This window comes from Rattus norvegicus, chromosome 6 (assembly GCF_036323735.1).
Source record: "Rattus norvegicus strain BN/NHsdMcwi chromosome 6, GRCr8, whole genome shotgun sequence".
NCBI classification, from domain to species: domain Eukaryota; kingdom Metazoa; phylum Chordata; class Mammalia; order Rodentia; family Muridae; genus Rattus; species Rattus norvegicus.
The window spans coordinates 135,916,734-135,942,665 of NC_086024.1; the positions used below are offsets into that span (position 1 = coordinate 135,916,734).

At 44.7% G+C, this 25,932-nt stretch overlaps 1 protein-coding gene across 1 annotated transcript in view; it reads left to right on the forward strand.

Moving 5' to 3' along the window:
• Rcor1 (REST corepressor 1) overlaps window positions 1-25,932 on the forward strand; it is a 76,517-nt gene that overhangs the window by 25,883 nt on the left and 24,702 nt on the right. The window contains exon 3 of the mRNA NM_001415131.1: window positions 12,745-12,828. Within this exon, the coding sequence (NP_001402060.1) occupies window positions 12,745-12,828 (84 nt within the window). The remainder of the gene's footprint in view (window positions 1-12,744; window positions 12,829-25,932) is intronic.

Here is a 25,932-nt window from a genome sequence, read left to right on the forward strand (position 1 = left end):
CATGCATCCACTTGTGCAGTGGAGCACAGCGTTAATGTGATCCGGATCTATGTTCCTCAGCAGATGATCCTTAGCCCTTTGAGCTGAGAGCTAGGTTTTGCACGGGTGGCCTTAACAGTTTCACACTGAGTACTTGCTGTCATTTTACGTAGTGTGGATTCTGTCTGGTGTTGTACACCGAGTAGTAAGGTAACGTTGGCTATGTCCATACGGCTCCTCCTGGCCCCATCCCAATGTTGGGAACCAAACTAAAGGCCTTGGTGACAAGCTGGTGCTTGACTACCGAGCCACATACTCCCAGCCCAAGACGGAGGTTTTGGTTGTCTGTTCTGTTTTGTGACAGGGTTTCTCTGTGCAGCTCTGGCTGTCCTGGAGCTAGCTTAACCAGGCTGGCCTCCAACTCAGAAATCCACCTGCCTCTGCCCCCTGAGTGCTGGGATGAAAGATGTGTGCCACCACCATACCACCACCACCCACTCCTACCCCCGCCCCAGCTGCCAAGATTTACTTTTAATTTTAGTAATTTAGTAAATTTAGTAACTTCTAGGCATGGGTGGTGGCTTGTGGCATAGCCCTTTCTGTGATGTGGGAGGTCTAGAGAGGAGTGTCTGTCAGAATCCCAGTTCCTGACAGGGATAGATCCAGTTTTGGATAATTATTTGGATAATTTAGAATTGGTGGTCTAGGTGTCATCTCATTCTTGTGGTTGACTTTTTAGAACAATTTAAGGTTAAGTATTTAGGTAGGCACGGTAGGCATACAATGCAAATCTAAAAGATGCTAATGGATTGCATGGTGCAGATAGCCTTTTCCTTCATTCCAGCCTGTTTCTCCTAACTGAAAGCAGCCATTTTTAGCACATGTGCTGACTTCCTGAGCTGCTGTTCAAGTCTGGGATGTCTGCACTGCACTGCACTGCACTGGTTCTGGAGCTCATTCTCTCCTGTGAAGCTCTGTAGCATTCTCCTTCTCCGCGTGCTTCCTGGGGCCATGCTTGTCTTTTCTCTCTCCCTCCTTTCTCATGACACCTTCACTGTTCAGTTTTTTGCCCCCCCCCCCCCCCCAATTAGGAGTTCAGTCAAGACCTTTAGAATGGGAGACAGAGCTGTCAGCCTCTGTCTGGCCCTCCTCTTTATTGTTTGGTTTGTTTGAGATAATGTCTCCTGAATGACCTTGAACTTAAAATTCTCCTGCCTGCATTCCCAGTTCTGTGTGTATGCCTGGTACCTGTGGGGGGTGGGGTGGGCGAGAGAGGGAGCGAGAGGAGAGCGTCTCTGTGTAGCCCAAGCAGAGTCCTCGTGGCTCAGTGTTTCTGTGGCCATCACACTGCCGTGTGTCCTTGACTTTATGATTTCTTTTGACCATGTAAACCCCAAGCAGTGGGCATTTATGAGGATGGTTTCTGATGTACGCTGAGTGGTATATGTTAGACACATGGCAGTCAGGGATGTTGTGTGTGTGTGTTCACCTTTGGATGGAAGCTTCTAGGTGACTTCTGTTCTCACTTTTAAGGTCCCTTGACCACCCCCCCTTCTTTAGGGTCTTGTAAATCTTATTACACTGTTTACTTGTGGGTATGTTGATGGTGTATACATGAATGGCAGGGTGTGTACGTGATCCGAGGACAATTTTTAGAGATAGTTCTCTCCGTCTACCAGGTTAGTCCTGGTATTGATCTCAGATTGCCAGTCTGTGTGGCAAGTGCCTTAATCTTCGGTTTCCCCCTGTCCCCCTTCCCCGTGTGTATCTCTCTCTCATATATATATACACACCCCACACACATGTCCCCACCCCGAAATCTCCTTAGGTTTATTATGACCCAAGTGTTTTCATCTTGAGACTTTTACTTGGAGCTAATCTATAGTATTTCTGTTTATTATTCTCTTGTGTGTACAATGTGTGCATGTAAGTGGAGTTGCACATGTATTATAGCATGCATGTACATGTCAGGGACAGCATGTGGGAGTCTGTTGTCTCCTTCCATCATGGGCTCAAGTATAGAACTCAGGTGGTCAGGTTTGCACAGAAAACAACACCTTTACCTTTGCCGTCTCACTGCCCTTAGCTGGAACTTTCATTTGAGAAGTAGATGTGGTGAGAGACTGAGAGCGCTGGCTGTTCCATTGTCAGTGGGATGCTGGTTAAGAGATCACAGGCCATTTCATCCTTTTAGTTTCAAGTCTGACATCAGGAGTAAATGCCTCTTTAATATCGTGCGGGTTGAGTAAATTGCAGCGTTCTAAGTTCCCTTTTTGTTTTAAGAGGATCGAGGGCTGAAATGTAGTTCAGTGTTGGCAGGCGCCAGGCCGTGGCTTCTGTTGCTACTATCCCTCCTGCCTCCCTCTCCCTGAAAAGGATAAAGCACTGTAGAGCCGGAGAGCAGTGCTCATAAATCTGGATTAGCTGCAGAAAAGTCGTTTGTTAGGATACAGGGCTATGAAGGCTTGATACACAGTGATACTGTTTGTTCCAGCATAGAGTAGGCCATTCCACTCTTTCCTCATGAATGTTGTCGTCATTCCTTAACAGCTTAAGACTCAGAGGAGAGAAACTAGGTTCTCATAAGGAAGAGGAACATTTGGGCCAGGTGTAGCCTGTAAGCCAGTGTGAGGAATGGGAAGTGATAGGACTTCACGTTATAGGCAGTGTGGGCTTCAGAGTCGCTAAACCCTGGTCTCAAGATAAAATAAGATAATCCAATCACGTAATTTATTAAGTGTTTTGAGGAAAGGCTGAGCACTGGCTGCTCTTTCAGAAGTGTGGGTTCTACTTCTAGTACCCACGTGGCACCCAAGTGTTTTAATCTTCGTTTAGACTAACTTTCAGTTATTGTTCTATTGTGTGTGCAGTGTGTATGCATAAGTGAGTTGCACATGCACCCACATGCCAGTACATCCACTCTTAGACAATCTGGTGTCTTTCTTGTCTCCTCAAGCCCCAGGCAGGCACACGTGGTACACGAGCACAGGCAGGCAGAGCACCCATGCACACAAAAAGTGTGCTCTGGGGAGAAGCACAGCGAGAGGGGAGCATGTCTGTTCTCAGAGGCAATGCAGGGACAGGCACCGGGCAAGCCCTTCTGTGGTAAGCTGGGAGGAGACAGCCAGCGTGTTAGCAAGTGTCCATGGTGGGCCACAGGCCCGTTTGCTCTCCCGGAACCCCAGACCATGTCTCCCTGTATTCTCTGTAACAGGCTCTTGGTAGGGAGCTAGCTGACCTTGCAGTTTCCTTCCTGCTTTGCGGGTGCAGGTAAGGCCTGTTCTGCTTTCTACTTCCCAGACCTGGGGTGGCTTTGAGTTAGAGTTAGACTCTTCCCAGTCCCTTCCTGACCTCAGGCGCAGAGCACAGGTCACCTACTCTACCCCCTCCTTTGTTTCTTTGGGCTAAAGGGAACGTGTCTCTTCCTCAGGTTCCCTGCCACACTGTTGGTGTTGGGTGTCCCTCCCATCATGCAGGTTTGCCTTCCCACTTCATTCAGGTGGTGATGTGAGGCTCTCCTCGGAAGCTTGTGTGAGGGCTGATTTCACCTCTACTTCCTCTCTCCACAGCCATCTTGTTTTTACACTGCCACGAACGTGCACCCACTTCAAGCTGGACCTGCGTTATCATTGCTCCTTTTGCTTAGGTTTGCCCACAGGTTAATGCACCCGCCCAGCCTCAGTCTGGAGCTGTAGTGTCTGTCCACTGTATGGTTTCTACAGATCGAGGCTCTCTTTTGGATATTTGAACTCATCCCAACTTATTGCGATTACCAGCAACAATTCGTGCACAACTGTGCTGTCTTTACTGACTCTGTGACAGTATCTCTGAGATTAAAAAAGAGAGTCAGCGTGAGGAAGACAAAGTTGAGTTTGAACGCTCTGAGGTAGAGAAGCTTTGAGTGGCTGTTGAATTCTGTGGCTTTGTGCCGTTCGTTCAGTCAAATACTCCAAAGCTATTAGCAGAACTGGCTGGAGAGAGCCCAAGCGGAAATGTGCTGCAGGGAGACTAGTTGCTCCCAGGTTAAAAAGCAGTACCCTGCAGCAAAGGTGTCTAATCCTGGAGAAGCTGCGTCCAGTAAAAGAGTGGATCAAAGCAGGCAAAAGTCAATTTAAATTGTCTTTTGGGGGTGGCTGTGAGGTTTCATGTAGCCCAAGCTAGCCTTAAACGCTCTGTATAGCTCAGGAGACCTTCAGCTTCTGCCCTGCGATCCTGAGCCTGGGGATAGTGCTGAGTGTTACTACTCACTTTATGCCATGATGGTGGGGATTGAACCCAGGGTTTCAGGCATGCTAGCAAGCACTACCAACCCAGTTATATCCTAACGTTTACCCCCTTTTCTTAAATGTAAGGGCTCACTGTAGCCTTACTGGCTTTGGACTCAGAATTCCCTGTTTTAGCCACTTGAGGGCCACTCTGATAACAGATCTGAGCTACCATGCTGAGCTCGATACATTGCTTCCTTCTGTCCTTCCTTTCTTTCTGACCAACTGTGACTCTATTTCTTTGTTTTCTGTTTTAATCTCCCTGTCCCCCAACTTTCCTTGCCTTTTGGTTTCCTTGGTTTATATATTAAGATGATTTTAGTTAGAAAAACCCCTTGAGTATGTCAGTCGAGTTTCTAGTGTGGCTAGCAGACCAGGACTTTGCTGCATAGACACCCTTCAGAGGAAAAGCCCTGTCCTGGAGTGCGCGGCAGTTCAGGGAGCTGAGCTGTAATGCTGCATGCCCATACAGTGCCCGGACTTGTCAGTGCAGTAGAGTGGAGGGGAGACAAACAGGAGACTACCCCCTGTAGAACTGTTCACTGGCTAGCGTGCCACATGTTAGAGGTACCCATGTCTCAAGGATTGGAATTTAACAATGGAGGCAGAAAAGAAAGTTGGTATCATTTACGAGGTGTTACTCAACATGCCAGTATGATTCCTGTTCCTCACAGACCATCATGCTCATTGCTCTGTGTAGACAGCAGCCTTTGTCCTTGTACAGATGGCTCATGATGAAGTCTGAACTGGGAATAGGGAATGGCCCAGTGTTTTGAATACTGAGGGGCCGTATAGATTGTTACACTAGATTGAGAGGAAATCAGATACAAAAGATCCTCAGGTCTGTCATGGTCATTGGTGGTCACAGTCATGGGAAGGAATTGGCAAGAAGAATGAGCTGCAGTGGGAGAGACAGCCAGGGCCTGAGTGGAGATAGTGTGGCACCATTGAAAAGGGCCCATGTACATAAGTGCATGGGGAGATGACAGTGAGAGCTCCTCCTTTTAGTTCACTTTTTGGTGTAGTTCTGAACTGACCAACAGTTAGAAAGGTCCTATGGAGTCTGTGCACACACCCAGTTTCCCCTCACAAGGAAGATGAGCTCAGCTTTTGTTTTGTGTCATTTCCATAGACCTCGTTTCTTTGAGATGACAGTGCTGCCTGAGGTGGACTGGTGAGAACTTTCATAGGGTCCTTGGGGTTACTGCCCTTCCCTCCCCACATGACCAGACTGAGATTATGGCTTTGAGGGAAGAAGCCAGAGGAAAAGTGCCTGCCACTCTTTTCCCTACAGGAATGTAATGCAGAGGTTCTGGGAATACATTTTATTTCTTGTCTGTGTTTCTGTCTGTGCAGAAGTGTGTGCAGTGCCCAGGGTCAGGAAAGGACCTCAGATCCCCTTTAACTGGAATTACCGGTGGCTGTGAACCATGTGGTTTCTGGGAATTGAACTCAGGACCTCTAGAAGAGAAGTCAGTGCTCTAACCAGTGAGCCATCTCTGCAGCTCCTGGGCTGCTTTTTAAGGTGAAAATTGAACACTGGGGGCACCTGCAGCCAGGTCACACATTCAGTTCTCTGTTCCACGCATTGGGCCACTTCTTGTTCAGGGATTTACTGACCTTTCATATTCTTTTTTTTTTTTTTTTTTTTTTGTTCTTTTTTTTCCGGAGCTGGGGACCGAACCCAGGGCCTTGCGCTTCCTAGGTAAGCGCTCTACCACTGAGCTAAATCCCCAGCCCCAACCTTTCACATTCTTAAAATCAGATTTTAGTATTGTCTTTAATTTTATACTTTTAAAATATGTATGTTACATTCTCTCATGTGGCTTCAGTTTTCTTATCATCCCCTGCCTAACTTTTTCAGTGCGTCTGAGTGGTGGTGTAAACCGTCTTACGTCTGTTAGGAGTTTTGTGTTTCCATCTGGTTAATAATCTCTGGAGATTGTTTCTGCTTCCTGCCTGCTGTGTGTGATGTGCTTTGACTGCACAATATTGTATAGACACATAAGCAAAACCTATATACAAAATAACAACAAAGGGAATTTTTTAGATGAATATATACTAATTTGATAATTATATTGTGAGGAAAGATAGTAGGAAAATAATGAAAGTCTTTGAATGTTGTAGTTCATATTATGGTATTTTTGAATCTGAGTAGATGGCTGAGACAGTTTGCTGGCACCCAGAACTGCTGTGATGTCATGTAACACAGCATGGGCAAGCACTACAGAACCCCTCCAGTTCGTTACATGTCTGCATTTAATTGTTTTCTGGTTAGTGTGTGCTCAGAAACCATTTTATGTTGCTAAATTTTTAAGAGTCACCTCACATTTTAAGAAGTTAGAAAGTGAATTTTACTCTTGATATTTGTAAATATTTGTTATAACATACTTCATTTAACTTGAGTTTTTAATGAAGTAAAAAGTACAAAAGTACTGTTGTAGAGCTAATTTTTATTTTTAATTCCTTTAAATTTGGTGGTTATTTCACACCTGACAATGAGCTTTTAAGCCATTTCTATATTTTGTACTATACCAAGGTCTATGGTTACCATCCTCCTGAGTCAAGGCTTCCTTGAGAGCTGTAGAGTGCGTACCAATTCTTCACAGCAGTACCTCCCAGCTCACAGGGTGAGGAGCCTGCAAGCTGGCGTGAGCTGAGGGATGTGAGGCCTGCAGGGACACAGTCAGAAATCCTGCAAAACCCAGCCGCCTGCGCCCACAGTGCTCATCTGAGGCCATCTTAGTGTCTCGAGGCTGGGCTTTGAGATTAAAGGCCGTGGGCGTGTTCTACATCTAGTTTTTTAAGTGCTGTGAAGATACCATAAAGTGGTTTCCACAGGCCTGACAGGCAGTGTGGTGCCTGCTGTTGTGTGTACGTTGCTTCTAGACAAGGAGCTGCTGGGGTGCATTCATTCCCAGTGTCTGTTGGACACACAGCTGCTCTTGCTGAAGTAGCGTGAACATTCGCTCTGCGGTGCTGCGAGTGATATGATAGTTCTGCTTTCTTGTACTCCTCCTTGATCCACTAACCCCTGGCACTACTGACTGGAATCGACAGCCTTAAAGTTCAGCACCTCGAGGCATCAGTTTCTGTGTAGAAGCGCTGGCAGGACCTCTCAGTGCATACAAAACAAGACTGATGAACTTGTGTTGTCTGTCTGATCCTCGGATCCCTTCAAGAAATACGTGTGTGACTTCTCTCCTCCCTCTTGCCTCCTTCTTCTCTCATTATCTATAGCTTGAACTCATTGTGTAGCCCAACCTGGCCTCAGTCTCATGATGCTCTTCCTGCCTCAGCCTCCCAAGCTCAATGCTAGCTAGAGTCCTTTTGCATTTCTTGATCCTCCTCCACCTCTTTCTTGGAAGCCATTGATCTCTGTCCTGTCTCCTTTTAGCATTCCAAAAATATCCTGGGAACAGAGAAGACAACCTTTGACCTTGACTTCCTGTCTTAGTTACTTTTCTATTGCTGTAACCAATTAGGGGCTTGCTTACAGTTTCAGAGGGTGAGTCCGCCACTGACCGCTGTGGCAGAGACTGTGGTGTCAGGCAGGCATGGCTCGGAAGCAGTGTTGTATTGGAGAGCTTACATTTGATCCACAGGCAGTGGGCAGAGAGCCAGGTTTGGTCTGGAGTGGGCCCTTGGAACTTTAACACCAACAAGGCTACACTTCTAATCTTTCCTTAAACAGTCCACCAGCTAGTCCACAACCATTCGGACATTTGATCCTGTGGTGGCTATTCTCATTCAGACCGTCACACTTCTTTTCTCGGTTTTTATCCTGGAGATAGAATACCTCGTGCAAACAAATAGGTGTCACTTTATTTTTATTGCTGTCTACTAGTCTGGTGTCTGAAAATGCCACCGTGTGCCTGTTTCTCTTAGATATTTGTGTGCTTTCTAGTTTCAGGTGGTAGTGAATAAGCCTCTTCCTTTTTTTTTTTTTTTAAATGTGTATGAGTGTTTTGCCTGTGTATTTATCTGTGCATCACATGTATGTCTTGTGCTCATGGAAGCCAGAAGTCACATCCCTGATACTTGGAGTTATAAAGGAGTTTAAGCCACTATGTGGTGCTGGGAATCAAACCTAGGTCTTCTGAAAGAGAGCAGTGAGTGCTGTTAACCACCGAACCATCACAGCTTCTTGTTGTTTTGGTTTTTATTTGTTTGTTTGTTTGTTTGTTTGGAGACAGTTTTTTTTTTCTCTGTGTAGCCCTGGCTATCCTGGAACTCACTCTGTAGACCAGGCTGGCCTCAAATTCAAGAGATCCACCTGCACCGGCCTCCCGAGTGCTGGATTAAAGGTGTTTGAGCCACTGCCAGGCTCGGTTTTTATTTTTGTCTTTAAAATGTGTTCAAAGTCTAAATAGTTACTTCACCAGAATTACAGGGAGCATACCATGGACGCTGTCCAGCATTGCGGAGCATTAGAGAAAGTCAGTGAACGCCACTGTGGCAACACTAACACTTACAGAAAGTTTAAAAGAAAAGGCCTCGGTAAAACAAAGTACTTACTAAATAAAGTAAGTGAATTTTGACAAAGGCACTTAAAAACAGGCAGTCTTTTAAAAAGAATTAACTATATTTACTAAGAGTCTGACCCAGGAAACTCAATTTTTAGGTATGTAGAATTAACCCATATTCTCAATGAAACTCACAACTCTTTACAGAAGCTTTATTTAGGGACTGGAGAAGAGTTAAGAGCATTGGCTGCTCTTCAGAGGGTCTAGCCACCTATTACATCGGGCAGCTCCCAAGCACCTGTAATACCCAGACACACGGCATTACTGACATACACACGTAAAATTAAAAAAAAAAAAAACTTAAAAAAAATATTAGGAATTCATTGGAAAGATAAATTCAAATAAATGAAGAAAACTGAATAAGAGGAAGAAAATGGTTAGGAATGTTGAGTTAACCTGTAAGACTAGACAGTAAGGCAGGCGCGCTGGTGCATGCCTTTCCTCCCGTTGCTGGGAAGGTAGGCAGATCGATCTCTGAGTGCAGAGTTAACCCAGCACATAGCAAGTCCCAGGGCCGCTGGGGCTATACAGAGAGACTCTGACTAAAAGCAAGAGAGAATGTCTAGTCTGTCCACACTGGGGCACCAAACAGTGAAGCAGAAGTTCAGATGCTTCAGATCACTACGTGTTGGGGAGACAGCGGGATCCCTGGTCTGCTGGTGGGCAGCAGCTGTGGGAAGTCCCTCAGGAGCGTTTTCCTCCTAGAGAGGAGGCTTCCGGAAGTTCCTGTGTGGCATCCATATGGCCTGAGTGTTAGCTCAGGGCAGACAGCAATGCCAGGCTGTTGAAGGGAGTACCCGAGGGGATCCAGCCTGAGTGCTACAGGAGAGGCTGCTCTGAGTGCAGAGATGTGTCTGCAGTATCACATCCGCTTGGTCCACGGTGCCAGGCCTCCAGTGCTGAGTGATGCTCCGCGGACCCCAAGAAAGAGTACAGTGAAAGGCTGAGGACCGAGTGGCCCCTACCAAGGCCAGTCTCTTGGACTGGGATGATCCCCGAGGTTTTGCACTCCATGGTGTGACAGGGAGCCTTGAGTGGGGCAAGAACTCCTTGGGCTGGACAGAGGGAGGCTGCAGATGCCCGAAGCTTGTGAGTTGGGTGGATGAGCCTTACTGATGGCAGACATCAGATAGAGCACCCGTTAGGTGAGCTGATTGATCTGTGGGGATGGGGATGTTGGCTGCCACAACCACGTCCCCATTTTCTTGTGTCACTCACTCGCTCTGGTGTTCCGGCTGTCAGTGTACACCACAGTGCCTTAAGAACCTGCCGGTACATGGGCCTGGGGATTTAGCTCAGTGGTAGAGCGCTTACCTAGGAAGCGCAAGGCCCTGGGTTCGGTCCCCAGCTCCGAAAAAAAGAACCAAAAAAAAAAAAAAAAAAAAAAAAAAGAACCTGCCGGTACACAGCTGTAGTCCCAGCTACTTAGTGTCTCCCCAGGAGACTGGTAACTGTGAAACAGCTTGGGGCCACAGAGTTAGAGACCCTGGCTCAGCATAAGAAGTGAAAAGAGGGGGTTGGGGATTTAGCTCAGTGGTAGAGTGCTTGCCTAGGAAGCACAAGGCCCTGGGTTCGGTCCCCAGCTCTGAAAAAAAGAACCAAAAAAAAAAAAAAAAGTGAAAAGAGGGTTCAAGGGTTAAAATAAAGGGCTGTCTGTTGGGTGCAAGGCACTAGACTCAATGCCTTGTACCCCAGAATAGAGAACGTGGCTTTCCGGCCCATAGCAGGGACAGAGAGTGCATTTTGGCACAGATAGCAGAGGATGTTGGAGATCTGGTAAATCACCAGGCCTGACTCCTGCTCTGTTACATGGATGTCAAGTTGAGATTAAGGACAGTGGGCCATTTATTAAGGTCCTGTTACCATATCTCATGATACTTTTCCTAAAACAAATTAACAAGTTTTTTTCCTATGTCTTTTTCTAAAAGTCATATAATTTTTCTTCATTCATTTACAATGTCTTTATTTCCAAAGTCCATTTTGAAAGATTCATTCACCCCTCCTTCCCTTTCTCCCTTTTTGTTTTTGTTTTCTCTTTCTGTCACAAAGACATGGTCTCTGTCTGTAGCTTACGTTAATGACAGTTGTTAGTCTTCACTGTGTATCCTTGACTGGTCTGGAACTCACTGTAGACCAGGCTGATCTAATCCTGAGATCCTCCTACACTGAACCTTCAAGTGTGTACCTCCATGTCCACTGTAAAGTTTCTGTCCTTTACTTTGTTGCTCAAATTTTTCTAAATTTAGTTAGTGGAGGATAGAGCCCGTGTTCTTTAGCCACCTTCTTATTTCCTTTTTTTTTTTTTTAATTTATTTATTATATATAAGTGCATGGTAAGCTGTCTCAGACACACCAGAAGAGGGCATCAGATCTCATTACAGATGGTTGTGAGCCACCATGTGGTTGCTGGGATTTGAACTCAGGACCTCTGGAAGAGCAGTCAGTGCTCTTAACCGCTGAGCCATCTCTCCAGCTCCTTCCTATTTCCTAGTATAACAAAACATTCTAGGATCCTCTTGTGAGCCCTAGAATAAAACATTTCTTTTCTTTTTTTTTTTTTTTTTTTTTCTTTTTTTTCAGAGCTGGGGACCTACCCAGGGCCTTGCACTTGCTAGGCAAGCGCTGAATAAAACATTTCTTAAAGATATATTTGTTGTTTTATTGGAAATGTGTTTAGAAGTCCCATCTGAGAATTAATGTGGACTCTTCCTCCAAGGAGATCCATCCACGGCTTTCCTGGTACACAGATGGGAAACGTGTGTCTTGAGGTGTGCTCACCACCATGGGTCCTTTAAAGCCTCCCCTTTCTCTATCACTGGCTCTTTTTAGCTTCATTGTTTTGTGGTTCATCCATATTCTTTTGTATTTTCAGTTCATGTCTTTTCTCACATGGATATGGCTGTACTGACAGCTCTCCCTCCAGAACGCCGGCCATACCTCCTCACATTGCTGCCATTAGTCAGAGCTCCCCTTCCCCACCTGCTGACACCAGGCTGGCGCTGCTTTACGTTCCGTACCTATTAGTAGGGTGGTATTTCTGGAACTTTAGTTTTCCTCTCCTCATCTATTGGTTTTTAACCTTGCCCTCCCCCCTCCACCGTCCCTCTCTCCTCCTTTCTGAGAGACGGGTGAGTGTGGTGAATAAAAAGTTCTTGTCTTGTTTTCTTCTCTGTTGGTTTGGTTGGTTGCATCTTGCTCTGAGATTCTGTTCAGCTGAGAACCTCTTGAGCCTCCCAGACGTCGGGACTGTAACCATGCACAGCCACACACAACTCCTGCTACATGCTTTGTTTGGTGAAATACTGTTTTGTTTGAATGTTTGCCTATTCCAAAACTCATGTTAAAATCTCTGTGGCCATTATATTGGCAGGTGGGGTTTAAGAGTTTAAGACACCATGAGAGCTTCACACTCATGAATCGGTTCCGTATCTTTATAAAAGGCCTGGGCACTGGGCTAGATCTGCTAAATTTATGTGTTTATATATTTATTTATTTTTTGTAGGTGGTGTGTATGCAGAGTTAACTTTTTTTGTTAACTTCTGAGTTTGGGGCCATGTGTGGGGTGCACATTTTTAATCTAAATACTTGGGAGGTAGAGGCAAGTAGGCTTCTTTGAGTTCAAGACCAGTTCTACATAGCAAGTTACAGACCAGTCAGGAATACATACTGAGACCCCATCTCAACAAAAAATTAAAAAGGCATATTCAGCAATAAATGGTATTCCACTAATATTTGTAGCATTCCTGTCTCTCCATCCTGTAGACCCTGTTACCATCCCCATGTAAAGCCATCTTAAGGGACTTTCCTAAAATACCATTGTAAAGTTAATTTATTACTTTTGTATGGGTATGAGATGAATGGTGGTGGGGGTGATGTCATATAGTCTAAGACTTAGAAGATCAGACGGTGGTATTTACTGCTAAATTATAGCTACTAACTTATAATAATACAATTTTTATTTTCTTTCTACTAAGCCAAACTGGCAAGGCGCAGTCAAGAACGAGACAATCTTGGCATGTTGGTCTGGTCACCTAATCAGAGTCTTTCTGAAGCAAAACGTAAGTCTTAAAGATCCTTTACTATCCGTCTTCCTTAGTGATGACTTTGTAAACTAAAGCCTTATCACAGCCCACTCCTAAATGTTCTGAAAGCTAGTGATGAGTGTGTAACTGAGGACAGTTCATCATCGCAGAAGGGAAACAATGGGTGGAGAGATGGCTTAGCAGTCCCAAACATTTACAGAGAACTTGTTTCCAGGGGATCTGATGACCTCTTCATGCACGCACGCAAGCATTCTTGTACGTAAAATATCATTTTAAAGTAAGAAAGAAATGACAATTAAAACAAAAAGAAATGACAATGAAATGTCTAACTTTCTGCTGGAAATACATACACTACCTGGGGTTTCCCAGTCCCAGGCCAGTGCTCTGTCACTGAGCTGCAGCGGAGGCACAAGAGTTTTGACAATGTTACTGCTAATCCCCTGAGGACATTGACCTTTGTACTCAGAAGGGGCAGAGTAGAGGTTCTGTTAGTGTTATTAATTGTACTTTCTGTCTGTTCATGTTACCTTTTAGGAGTAGTTTTGTATCTGCTGTGCTACCATGTTTGAAAGTATTTTTTCATCATAATTAAGAAGTAAAACAAGGGGGCTGGAGAGATGGCTCAGCGGTTAAGAGCACTGACTGCTCTTCCAGAGGTCATGAGTTCAAATCCCAGCAACCACATGGTGGCTCACAACCATCTGTAATGGGATCTGATGTCCTCTTCTGGTGTGTCTGAAGGCAGCTACAGTGTACTCATATACAATAAAATAAAATGTTAAAAAATAAATTAAAAAAAAAGAAGTAAAACAAATTCTTAGGACAGATTTTCAGTGGAGTTTATTTATGGATGGACTTTGTTCCATTTGTTAACAGAAATCACATCACAGTTTTTTGTATTCTGCACATCTGGCCTGGAGTGTTCTGCTGCGGTTTACGGAGTGCTCCCTACTCCTGGCCTCAGCCTCTCTGACCCTGTACCATGCTAACAGGCATTCCGTGTATTAGGGTTTGTTTTGTGTTTTCATCCTTCTCTTTGAGCACACTCGTTACTTACAAAGTTGATTCATGTGGTTTCGAACATGCTCTTTCTTATATAGCAGGGGGAAGGAACTGAAAACCCTACCTTCTTATAACATGTAAAGCTTTGTTTTCCTGAGTCCTGCTGAGTAAGTCTGCATCCAGAGACATGTAGACACTCAGTTAACCTATCTCCCTTATTATGGGATGGTGTCACTCTGGGGTCTCTCTTCATCTCCATCACCTTCCTGGATGCATTCCAGTCACAGTGCCCATGGGAGAGCAAACGCTTTCTGAGCTTCTGCCCAGCACAGCACATCGTCATGCTGCCCAGACATGTAGCTGCCACTGTCCACAGTAGCAAAGGGGAAGCTCTCCCGACTGCTCACAGTAAGAGCCCACAGTAGCACAAGGGGAAGCTCTCCCCACTGCTCACAGTAAGAGCCAGAGCCACTGAACCACCAGCTCGAGCCCCGCTCCCCACTGAGCTCCAGAGGCTTTGTTTGCTTAGGTTTATTTTATTTTATTTTATTTATTTTTCAGACAGGTCTCTCTATTGTATAGCTCTGGCTGTCCTGGTACTCACTGCGTAGACCAGGCTGACCTCAGAATCATGGATCCACCTGCCTCTGCCGCCTGAGTGCTGGGATTGAAGGTGTGTGCACCGTCACCCCTGGTCCTCTCTCCCAGAGCTTGGTGGTCAGAACTGTTGCTTTCCTTTGCCTCTTTTTTCCACCCTTCCTTGTTTCTAATTAGCATCTCTTGTGTCTTTGTGTTGCATGCTAGAAAGTCAGAATTTAAGTTGAATAATTTTTTATTACTAGATTTACAAGAAAACCACTGAATACAGAAAGTTAATGGGTCATCCTCCCCACAAGCCTGGATCTTACTGTGTAACCCAGATTAGCCTCAAAACTGGAATCCTTTTGCTTTGGCTTCCTCCGGACTCCTGGGGCTACATGTGCTTATAACACCTGGTTAAAATTTTTAGTTTTTATTTTTATTTATTTATTTTTGGTTTTCTTCAGCATTTCTTTGTGTAGCCCAGATGTCCTGGAACTCACAGAGATCTGCCTGCCTCTGCCTTCTGAGTGCTAGGATTAAAGATGTGTGCTGTTGGGGCAGGAGGGATGGCTCAGTGGTTAAGAGCACTGACTGCTCTTCCTGAGGTCCTGAGTTCAATTCCCAGCAACCACATGGTGGCTCACAACCATCTGTAATGGGATCTGATGCCCTCTTCTGGTGTGTCTGAAGACAGCTACACTGTACTTATATATAATAAATAAATAAAATTTAAAAAAAAGAATGTTTAAAACAAAAGGTGTGTGCCAGTACCACACAGAAGGTTGAGTTTTTAAATGACAGAATTGTATACATTTTCTGTTTTACTATTAAACTTTACTCAATATTAGTTGAAAGTTGAACTTTAAAAAAACCTTCTAAAAATAACAATTTTGTCTACTGTTGAATATTTAGAAGACACATTCTGACTTAGAGTTTGACTGCTGTGAACAGACACCATGACCAAGGCAACTTTCATAAGGACAACATTTAATTGGGGCTGACTTACTGGTTCATTGGTTCAGTCCATTATCATCATGGTGGGAACATGGCAGCATCCAGGCAGGCATGGTGCAGGAGGAGCTGAGGGTCTCCATCTTCGTCTGAAGGCTGCTAGCGGAAGACTGGCTCCCATTCGGCGGACACTTCCTCCAACAAGACCACACCTCCTAATAGTGTGGAGTAGAATCCCTAGGTTAAGGAGTAACTAAGTCAGCCTTTTCTGTGTTAAAGGGGACACTAGTTTGAGGGCAAGAGTTAGGTGCATGGCTACAGTAGGCGGAGAGAGGATAGCCATGGACACCTGTAGCCTGCCTTGCTGGGAAGGCCTTGCGCCTGCAGAGTTGGTCTGTGTGAGTGCATGTCTACCCTCAGAGCCCCTGCTTTGCCTCAGGGGGGATGCTGTTTCCTCCATTGTCGTTCGGAATAGTTTCCCTGTGCTCAGAGTCTTCTCTTTTCATCTTCCTTCCCCCCAAACCCACAGCACCCACGGCCTTTCTATTGTCTCCAAGGATTTGCCTTTGCTAAGATGTTACTGTAATTTCAGTAAAGCCTTTTCAGGGAGGTTTGTTCTGTTTGGAGACAGGGTTTCTCTCAGTAGATCTAGCTGTCCTGAAGCTCACTGTGTAGACCAGGCTGGCCTTGAGCTCACAGAGATTTGCCTGCCTTGATTTAAAAACAAAATCAACAACAAAAAACCTTTATTACGCCTTATTTTGTACACATGCACAATGGGTGTGTTTGGGTGGAGTGGGGTGTGTTCAGAGGGCAACTTTCTGGAGTCTGTGCAACTCTTATGGATTAAGCTCAGAATGTCAGGTTTGGCTAAAGGCCATCTTGCCAGCCCCAGAAAAGTTTCTTTAAGTTAATATCATATATCATGGGGTCCTCCAGACTCTTTTGAGCCCTAATGGCTCATTTATTTAGTGCTAAATGATGCTCTATTGTTTAGATATACCACTAGTGTTGGATTTTCCCAAAGGGCATATTGGTTGCCTTTGAATCATGTCAGTGTGGCTAGAACTGTTTGTTGAAGGCACTGGAGTCAGTGACACCCTACTAGACCATATGGCAAGAGCATATTAGTGTCTTTCACTTATGTCAAGTTTATGCACATGCCTGTGTATGGTATATGTCTCTTCATGCATGTGTGTCTGTACATGGTGTGTCTATACATGCATGCATTCTGTACTCAGTGTGCACCTGTACATACACATATGTTAGTACATAGTGTATGTCTCTGCATGCACATATGTCTGTACATGGTGTATGTTTATATATGTATGTGCCTGTATGTGGTATATGTCTGTTTGTGCATGTGTGTGTACATGGTGCATGACTGTACTCCTGATTTTGCTTCATTGCTAGTGCTCTCTTCTCATGAGGACCATTTTCATCCTTTCCCTCCTCCTAGCTCATGGTTTTGATCTCTTAGGGAAGCAGACTTGTGTGTGCAGTGTCCCCCTTAGTATTTTGTTGAGGTTGTTGTGAGTTTGAGTTTTGTTCTCTGCGATGATTTTTACTCATATGTTTGGAGGCAGTTTTACATGATTGGCAGTGTGTGAGTATTCAAGGATTTGAAAGTTTATGCTCCAGTGGCAATGGACATTTTTCCCTGCCTTCTTTTATCGAATGTTTGCAGTCTCAAAGCTAGTTAATAGTCAGTTTAGGACTAGATCTTAGGTCTCTAGACTATATTTCCTGCACACATCTGCTTTCATATGCTACTTTGGTTAATAAAGTACTTTGGTTATAATTAAGTACTTAAAACATTACTAATATTTCACAAGTTACTTTGGGTTGTATCTAAGTAAAAATCATGCAGTGGGAAATGCGGCCTGTGGGAAATGCTTGGAAAATGTGCCCAGGAGAAACACAGTGGGGAAGTGTACGTAATTCTTAGGACCATAGGCAAGAACCACAGACTTGGAGCAGAACTAATGAACATGGAAAATTCCTTATGAAACAGTGGTTTGGCTTGTAAGGGACAAAGGCGTGAATTACTCACAGTTTGCTGTGGAGTGGTGGGGGTTAGAGATGCAGCTTGTCAGGCTGGAAAACTCTCACTCATGGGAAGGAGGAGGGCATTGACCCTTACCCAGTGTTGGCACCAAGTCTCCTGTCTCTCTGCTCAGCTGGGATGAGTTCCTAGATCACTGCAAGGCGCCCTGTCCTCTTCAGGAGAAGCTTTGGGACCTGCAGTGTTGAAGGAGAAGAGTGAAGCGACAGACAAGGGCACCCGTTCATGCCAGACCATTTATATGAGGAATTGGGATAGAAATTTGTGCTTAGTTTGTGGATCCACTCGTTTGAGAAACTGAGAAGCAAAGAAACCAGGAAAGCACATGGTGACCTGAGGTGCACACGAGGCTCAGTGACTGAAAACCCTGCTGGGCAAACCTGATGGCCTGCGTTCAATTCTTGGGTCCTACAGAGGAAAGATAGAACCCACTCATAGACATTGTACTCTGACCTCTGCATACATCTGCGACACACACACACACACACACACACACACACACACACACACACACACACACACACAGTGTGATGGAAGGCAGGGGTGAGTAAGATCCCTCTAAGGATTTTTTTTATTTATTTGTTTTATATGAGTGCACTGTAGCTGTCTTCAGACACACAAGAAGGGGTCATCTGGTCCCATTACAGATGGTTGTGAGCCACCATGTAGTTGCTAGGAATTGAACTCAGGACCTTTGGAAAAGCAGTCAGTGCTCTTAACTGCAGAGCCATCTCTCTGGCCCCCTGTCCACCCTTAAGGATTTGTAGCTAGAAGTAATATTTGCCATTAGAAATTTTTTGATAGCCCATGGTTTAGAAAAGAGTAGGGACTGAGAAGTAGCCCTTTGCTAGTGCCTGGCAAGCAATGTTGAAATTCAGGGAGTCAAATGCACAGTGCTTTGAACTGTTGAGAAGAACTGGAGACCACATGATTGGTTATTGGTTAAGCGTCATGCTGTCACTGCTTGCTTGTGACCCATCAAGGTCTGAACGGGCCTGGAGAGAACATTGTTGAAGGTTAGCAAGGCAGGTTAGAGAGGAACAAGAGCTCTCTCGATGGCCCTCCCTCTACACAGCACACCAAAAGCAAACTTCAGCTCTTTACATGCACACAGTGCCATATTCTAGGCTCACTGTGGTGTTTGCTGACTTAGACTAGACGTGAAGGAATTCGTCTTGGGCAGGACATCTTCCGCGCAGGACTAGGCTAAGGGTGTTCCTTTTCTTCTTTCTTTGAATTTGCGTTTTGGGTTAGAGAGTTGGCTTAGTGGCTGCTCTTCTAGTGGACCTGGGTTTGCTTCCACACGGCAGCTCCCAGCAGTCAGTAACGAGTTCCAGAGGATCAGGTATTCTCCTCTGGCTTCCATGGGCACTGCACCCCACAACTGCCAAAGTTACATTTGTGCCAGGTGATGGTGGCACATACCTTTAATGCCAGCACTCAGGCGGCAAAAGCTGGAGGATCTCTGAGTTCGAGGCCAGCCTGATCTACAGAGGGAGTTCCAGGGCTTTTATCGTGATACTCACTGGGGCCAGAGCACAGTTTATGGGAGCTGGTTCTCTTCTACCACATGAGTTCTGGGGATTGAGCTGCTGTCAGTCTTGGTACTCACCCCTCTTACCTGTTGAGCCATAGCCACAGCTCTCATTTGCTTTCACACGCACACACATGCTCACACACAGGCGCCCCCCCCCCCCAACAAGTTCTCCCTGTGTAGTTCTAGCTGGCCTGGGACTCACTATGCAGTCCGGGCTGGATTTGAACTTACAATGGCCTGCGCCTCCCAAGTGCTGGGGTTAATGGTGTGTTCTACCAGGCACAGCCTCCCTCCTCTTTTTTGCTTTTTAAGATAGGGTTTGAAAGACACAAACTGGAGTTTGGACTAGTTGAGAAGCAATCCTAAAGCAAGAAGTGTTTCCAGGAAGGGCTGCTGCCCTTGGTAGATCTTAGTGAAATGGTGACGTCGTATTGTTGAACGTTGCTTACTAGCAAATGGTCGGTCCTGCGCCTTATGCATTGCATGTTTTGTAGCATATGTGTGTGCTTATGTGATTTAATTATTTGACTTAATTTTAAAATTTTTTATAAAAATGAGGGAAAACTGGTACAATTATAAGAAACATCTTTTTTTTTTTTAAAGATTTATTTCATGTATATAAGTACACTGTAGCTGTCTTCACACACACCAGAAGAGGGCATCAGATCCCATTACAGATGGTTGTGAGCCACCATGTGGTTGCTGGGAATTGAACTCAGGACCTCTGGAGGAGCAGTCAGTGCTCTTAACCGCTGAGCCATCTATCTCTCCAGCCCAAAAAAACTTAAATCTTGTGATATAGTCAGAGTTGAAAATAATTGACTCAAGGACAGACATAGGATGTGTAAAATTTAAAATATTCAAATGCAAGGCGAATGAGGAGGTCTCCGTGTTAACTTCCTTGTTGATGGGTACACTTGTCAGTCTCTGGTTAGAGAGATGACTCACCAGGTAACAGCCCTCGTTCTTGCAGGGGACCTGACCTGCTCATAGCCATCTGTAACTCTACTTGCAACGGAGACACTTTTGTATGCTGTCCACAGGTACCAGATGTACACGAGGTGTATATACATACATGCAGGCAAAATACTCATTCCATAAAATAAGTCTTTCAAAAACAGCCTATTGTTTATACATTTTATGACCTATATAATGTTAGATATTTTTTGATAATTTATTTGTGTGTGTGTGTGTGTGTGTGTGTGCGCGCGCGCGCGCGCTTGGAGACCAGGTCATCAGCTTTCCTAAAGCTAGAGCTACATACAGGAGGTTAGGATCCTACTGTCCTGAGTGCTGGAAACATAATTCAGGTCCTCTGGAAATGGAGCCTGTGCTCCTAATCACTGAACTCTCTCTCCAGACCCATTCTAAACTTCTACATAGATACCCTGTAAATATAGATACCCTGTAAATATACCCACTATCTAGATACATTTTAGATAGTATCTACTCAAGATATCCCAGTGGCTTTCCAGTTTTCAGTGTTTTAATTGGAAGGTAAAAGTTGCAACATTGATCTTGTATTGTGTGATTAGTATTTCCCCTGTGGCTGGACTCAGTATCCTCATTAGTGCCATCTTGGTCCCTTTGTCTGGAGCACAAGTACTTCTCTCCTAGGTGTCCAGTTCTTTTTTTTTTTTTTTTTTTTTTCCGGGGCTGGGGATTGAACCCAGGACCTTGCACTTCCTAGGCAAGCGCTCTACCACTGAGCCAAATCCCCAACCCCAGGTGTCCAGTTCTTTAGGTGAGCCTGCCAGAGGTTTTTTAAGTCCAACAAAATAGGGACCGTTCACTCTTACCCGATTTGATTTCCTTCCTCCCTTCTCCCCAGTGTACTGTTTGCTGGATGTTCTCTGCCGTCCTGCTGTGAGCTGGATGTGGGGACTTGGTGTGTTTACTCTGTCCATTTGGTTTTATTCTCCCCTTGGCGTGTGGCGAGTCGAGTGTACAGTTGCCCACTGAATGAAGAGATGTAGGAACATGGAGACTCCTCAGGACACAGTCACAAATCCCAGATTTTAACTATTTGTTATGCTACTTGGATCTTCTGGAATCTTCCAGCCTTTTGTTTGTTTAGATATTTTTTGGTTTGTTTTGTTTTCCTTTTTTGTAGTCATTAATTTACTCAATTTTTGTTCCTGCTTTGGAGCTACCATATACTGTTTGTTCCTGACAGGCCCTGTCTAAGTGTGGCTTTAGTCTGCTGGGAAGCTGCCCTGTGAGAGATGGAATGTACACAGATCTGGTCCTAATGTGCACTCTAGAGGAGCTGAGTTAAGATGGACAGAGCTGAACCTAGAGTGCCTGTAGCTCTAACATGCTGGGCTTCTTTGCCTGTCAGTCAGTATGTCTCCCTCCCGTCCACTTGCTGTATTTGCTTCTCATCAGCCTGGTTAGAATATCTTATCCTTTCTGTCAACAGAGGAAAGTTACTTTAAGTTTTTACTGCAAGCATTACTACAGAAGCATTCCTTGACCTATTTTTGTGTCTCATCTGCTCAGCTAAAGGTCAGTGCCAAATAATTTTCTAAAGTGGTCAGACTAGTTTACCACTGCTACCAGAAAAGGATAGGAGGGATTTGATCATGATCCTCCGCTGTTACTGCTGGATTTGGATTGTGCCTTGTAGACAGTCTAGTGGGTGTAACATTGTTGCTTATATCCAGGAATTTTGCTACTTTTGTTAGCTGTCATAATGACCCTCTGTTTCATACTTTTTTTTTTTCTTTTTTCTTTTTTTTTCGGAGCTGGGGACGGAACCCAGGGCCTTGCGCTCGCTAGGCAAGCGCTCTACCGCTGAGCTAAATCCCCAACCCTGTTTCATACTTTTTTAAAAAGCATGCATATGTAGGGATGAACTTAACTAAGATGTATTTTAAATTTGCCAGATATGGGCTGGAGAGGTGGCTCAGCAGTTAAGAGCACTGACTGCTCTCTATTCCCAAGGTCCTGAGTTCAATTCCCAGCAACCACATGGTGGCCCACAACCATCTGTAATGGGACCCGATGCCCGCTTCTGGTGTGTCTGAGGACAGTGACAGTGTACCCACATACATAAAATGAATACATAAATAAATCTTTAAAAAAATTTGCCAGATATAATGTGGTTTGGGTTTAACTAACCAGATTGGACTGTGGACAAAGAGTAAAGCGTTGTTGAGGAATTTAATGCGCTTTTCTGTGGTCTCATAAGAGATTGTACTACTACTAGGGAATACATCTCAATGTTTATGCCATAAGGTGTAAAGTTACTGTCATATGGTTTTGGGGGAAGTACATATGTACATCAAGTATTTTTATTATTAAAAGTTGTTGATAACACTCTGCCCTACCATATGGATATTTTTTGTTTGGGGAGATTCTGGGGTTCAAACATGCTAGAAGTGTGCATTCTGTTGATAATGTCACCTTAGCTCTGCACTCTGCAGCTTGTGGTCACTTGTGTCAGCTTGCTTTCAAATCTCCTTTTTCTCTGAATGGTTATGTCACACTCAGTACCATAGTTTTTATACTCTAATTTTCCTGCCATTGAAAACGAAATAGTTAGGGGTTGGGGATTTAGCTCAGTGGTAGCAAGTGCAAGGCCCTGAGTTTGGTCCCCAGCTCCGGGAAAAAAAAAAAGAAAGAAAAAAGAAAAAAGAAGAAAACAAAACAAAAGAAAAAAAAAAAACGAAATAGTTTAGCAAACCTTTAATTCCAGTACTCAGGAGGCAGAGGCAGCCAGATCTTTCTAAAGTCAAGGTTAGCCTGGTCTACATAGAGAGTTCTAGGACAGCTAGGTCTACACAGAGAAACCCTGTCTTGAAAAACAAAACAAAACACCAGAAACAAAACAAAAAGAGATTAGGTGTAGTTACTGGGTACTATAACCTCAGGACTCTGGAGGCTGAGATACGGGAGTCAAGATTTTGAGGTCAGTTGGGCTACCTAATGAGACCATATCTCATTTAAAAAACAATAACAAAACAGACCCCAAAGCTGGGCAGAGGCTCATACCTATAATCTCAGCCAATCAGAAGGCAGAGGAAGGTAGATTAGCGTGAGTTTGTGGCCAACTTGGTCTGTATGAGCAAGTTCTAGGGCAGCCTAGGTTACAAAGGGAAATCTTCTCTCAAACAGCAATAAATAAATAAACCTCCAAACAAAACTGTATACTACCAACAAAGAACAAAGACCTGAATTTTGAACTTTTATTTATAAAAGTTCACCATGTAGCCTAATTAGCCAAGTTCCATTCTCAAATATGTGGGGGTTTGTTATGGGTTTTTGTGGGTTTATTGTTACTGTTGTTTTCTAGTTTCTTTTTTTTTTTTTTGGTTCTTTTTTTCGGAGCTGGGGACCGAACCCAGGGCCTCGCGCTTCCTAGGTAAGCGCTCTACCACTGAGCTAAATCCCCAGCCCCTGTTTTCTAGTTTCTTACTGTGAGTAAGAAACTCTTACTTGAAGAGGCTGAAAACGCTCTACCTGCGTAGAGAAGGACGGACGAGTGCACTTATGGTTCCTTCCTTGGTCCTTGAGACAGTTGCAATTAATGAGTTTTTTCTCTTTTCAGTTGTTAAGGAGAATTCCCTTTCCAGAAGGGTCCAAATAGCTGTAGAGAGTAGGATGAGCCATAAAGTAGACCTAAAGAGTCTGTTGCCGAATGAATTCAGTACAGCAGACTCGTTTATTCTAGGCTCTCCTGCTGTAGCCTGTGCTACACGCTGTTGGAGAGCCTGCTGTCCTAGGTGTCCACGGACAGTGAGTGTCTCTGCTGGGTGAAGAATAGAGCCACACAAGGTTGCAGCACCGGAAGTGGTAGGCTTTGCAATTTTTTTTTTTTTTTTTTTTTTTTGGTTCTTTTTTTCGGAGCTGGGGACCGAACCCAGGGCCTTGCGCTTCCTAAGCAATCGCTCTACCACTGAGCTAAATCCCCAACCCCCCCTTTTTTTTTTTTTTTTTTTTTTTTGTTCTTTTTTTTCCGGAGCTGGGGACCGAACCCAGGGCCTTGCACTTCCTAGGTAAGTGCACTACCACTGAGCTAAATCCCCAGCCCCAGGCTTTTCGATTTTTTTTGTGCCCCTTGTACACATTCTTAGCCTTGTCCCTGTGCCTGGGAGGTCAGGCGGAGAGAGGAAGTGACTTGGTGAAGTATGTAAGCTTCCTGTATTTTTCACAGCTTGCATCCCTCGCTGTCCTGCTGGGCCTACAAACAGTTACAGGGTTAGAGACAGGCAAGCCACCCAGGGCACTGGGATTCAGAGATTGAAACAGCTTTCTGATTGCCACTGTCCTGCCTGCCTAAGACCTAGTTGAAGGTGGCCTTGAAATGAGTCACTTGTGAGGCAGTCTCTAGCCTTGAAAAGGAAGTTTGGGGCATGAATGAAATAAATTCTAGGAAAGGCAGGGGCAGGTTAATCTCTGAGTTCAAGGACAGCCAGGGCGACACAGAAAAACAGCACTTTGGAAAAACCAACAAACAAAAATGCATATATACACCAGGCACTGGAGGTGTAGCTCAGTGGCAGAACATCCATAGGAAAGGCCTGGGTTTGTTTCTCAGGGCTGAGAAAAGTGACGTAAAAGAAAGTCTATTCCTTACCGAGAAAACCTGCTCATGGGTAGCGCTGGCCTGGCCTGGGCGAGAGCACAGGTTGGATTTCTAGCACTGCAAAAAGAAATGTTAGGACGGGACTGATTTAATAGTTGTTTACATTTGTTTACTGTAAATGTTTTCCTAATATTCTATGAAGGACTGAAGAAGTCTCATTCTTGTTCTGTAGTTGAGCAAAGGAGTTCAACTAGCAGGTTCTTAGGAGAAAGCAAGCCTTCTTTCCATCCTGTTAGCTGCGAGGAATAGAAAGCTGATGCACTCACCCTTACTCCGCCTCGTCCCACCCCACCCCAACCCCTTCTGTTGAAGTCAGATCTTGATGCTTCCCTTTGAAATATTTCGTGCATAGCTAAGTCCACTTGGAGCTAACGCGATTGCTGTGAGTCTTCATCTCCCTCTTGGGGAGGGCAGGTAAGCTGAGTGATCTGGAGTTGAAGGTGTGTCGCTCTCACTTAAAGTGCGTGCATGTAAACAGGGTCTCACCTTGTGGCTCTGGCTGTTCTAGAATTCACTATGAAATCCAAGGCCTCATAGGGACTCACTGCTTCCTGCTGCCTGGGGGTAAAGGTGTGCCCCACACTCAGCCCATCTGCTTACTCTTACACTGATAATGCAAATGTGAGTTCTGAAAAGGGGACAGAGCTATCCAGTTACACAGAAGTACACTGAAGACCTGAGGAGAACTTAACATACCTGGCCTTGCGCTAGAGCAGTCATCTCTTATATCTCTTCCATTGTAGTAGTAACCGGTGGCTGGGGTGTTCTCTGCAGTGGAAATGGTAAGAACTAGCATATTTATCTTATTCTGACTTGCCTTGTGTTCTTTTTCCTTAAAGATATTCAGGAGTCAGTTGTTCACTGTAGTAATGTCTGTGTCCACCAGGTGGCAGGACTGCTGTACTTAAATGTCCCTTTGCTTCTATGTGAGTCTTAGGATAACTTCTTTTATAATAATTAAGGGACCACCATGGCCTTTTTTTAAAAAAAAAAAAATCATACTCTATTGTGCTGGGAATTGAACCCAGAACCTTTTGCACACTACTGAGCAACATGTCCAATCTCACTGTTATACTTTAGAAATGTTAGGCATTCTCAATTTTAAGCCACGACAGAAATTACTGTAGTGTTCCTTTTGCAGTACCTAGGGTCACTGCAAATCACGATTTTTTTTTTTTTAAACTCCATTAAGACCATAAGCTTTGTCCCGAACCTACCTCATGGTGTGAGCCTACCACTCTTTGTAGACTATTCAGGATCACGGGGTCTGAATCTCTGCAGTGTCAGGGAGAGGGAAGGAGGAATTGAGGTCACCATAGTAGTTTTCATCTGTGTTCTTTCTCTTTTGCCATTGGAGGCAAGTGTGGAGGTCAGAGGAGAGCCTGCTGCAGC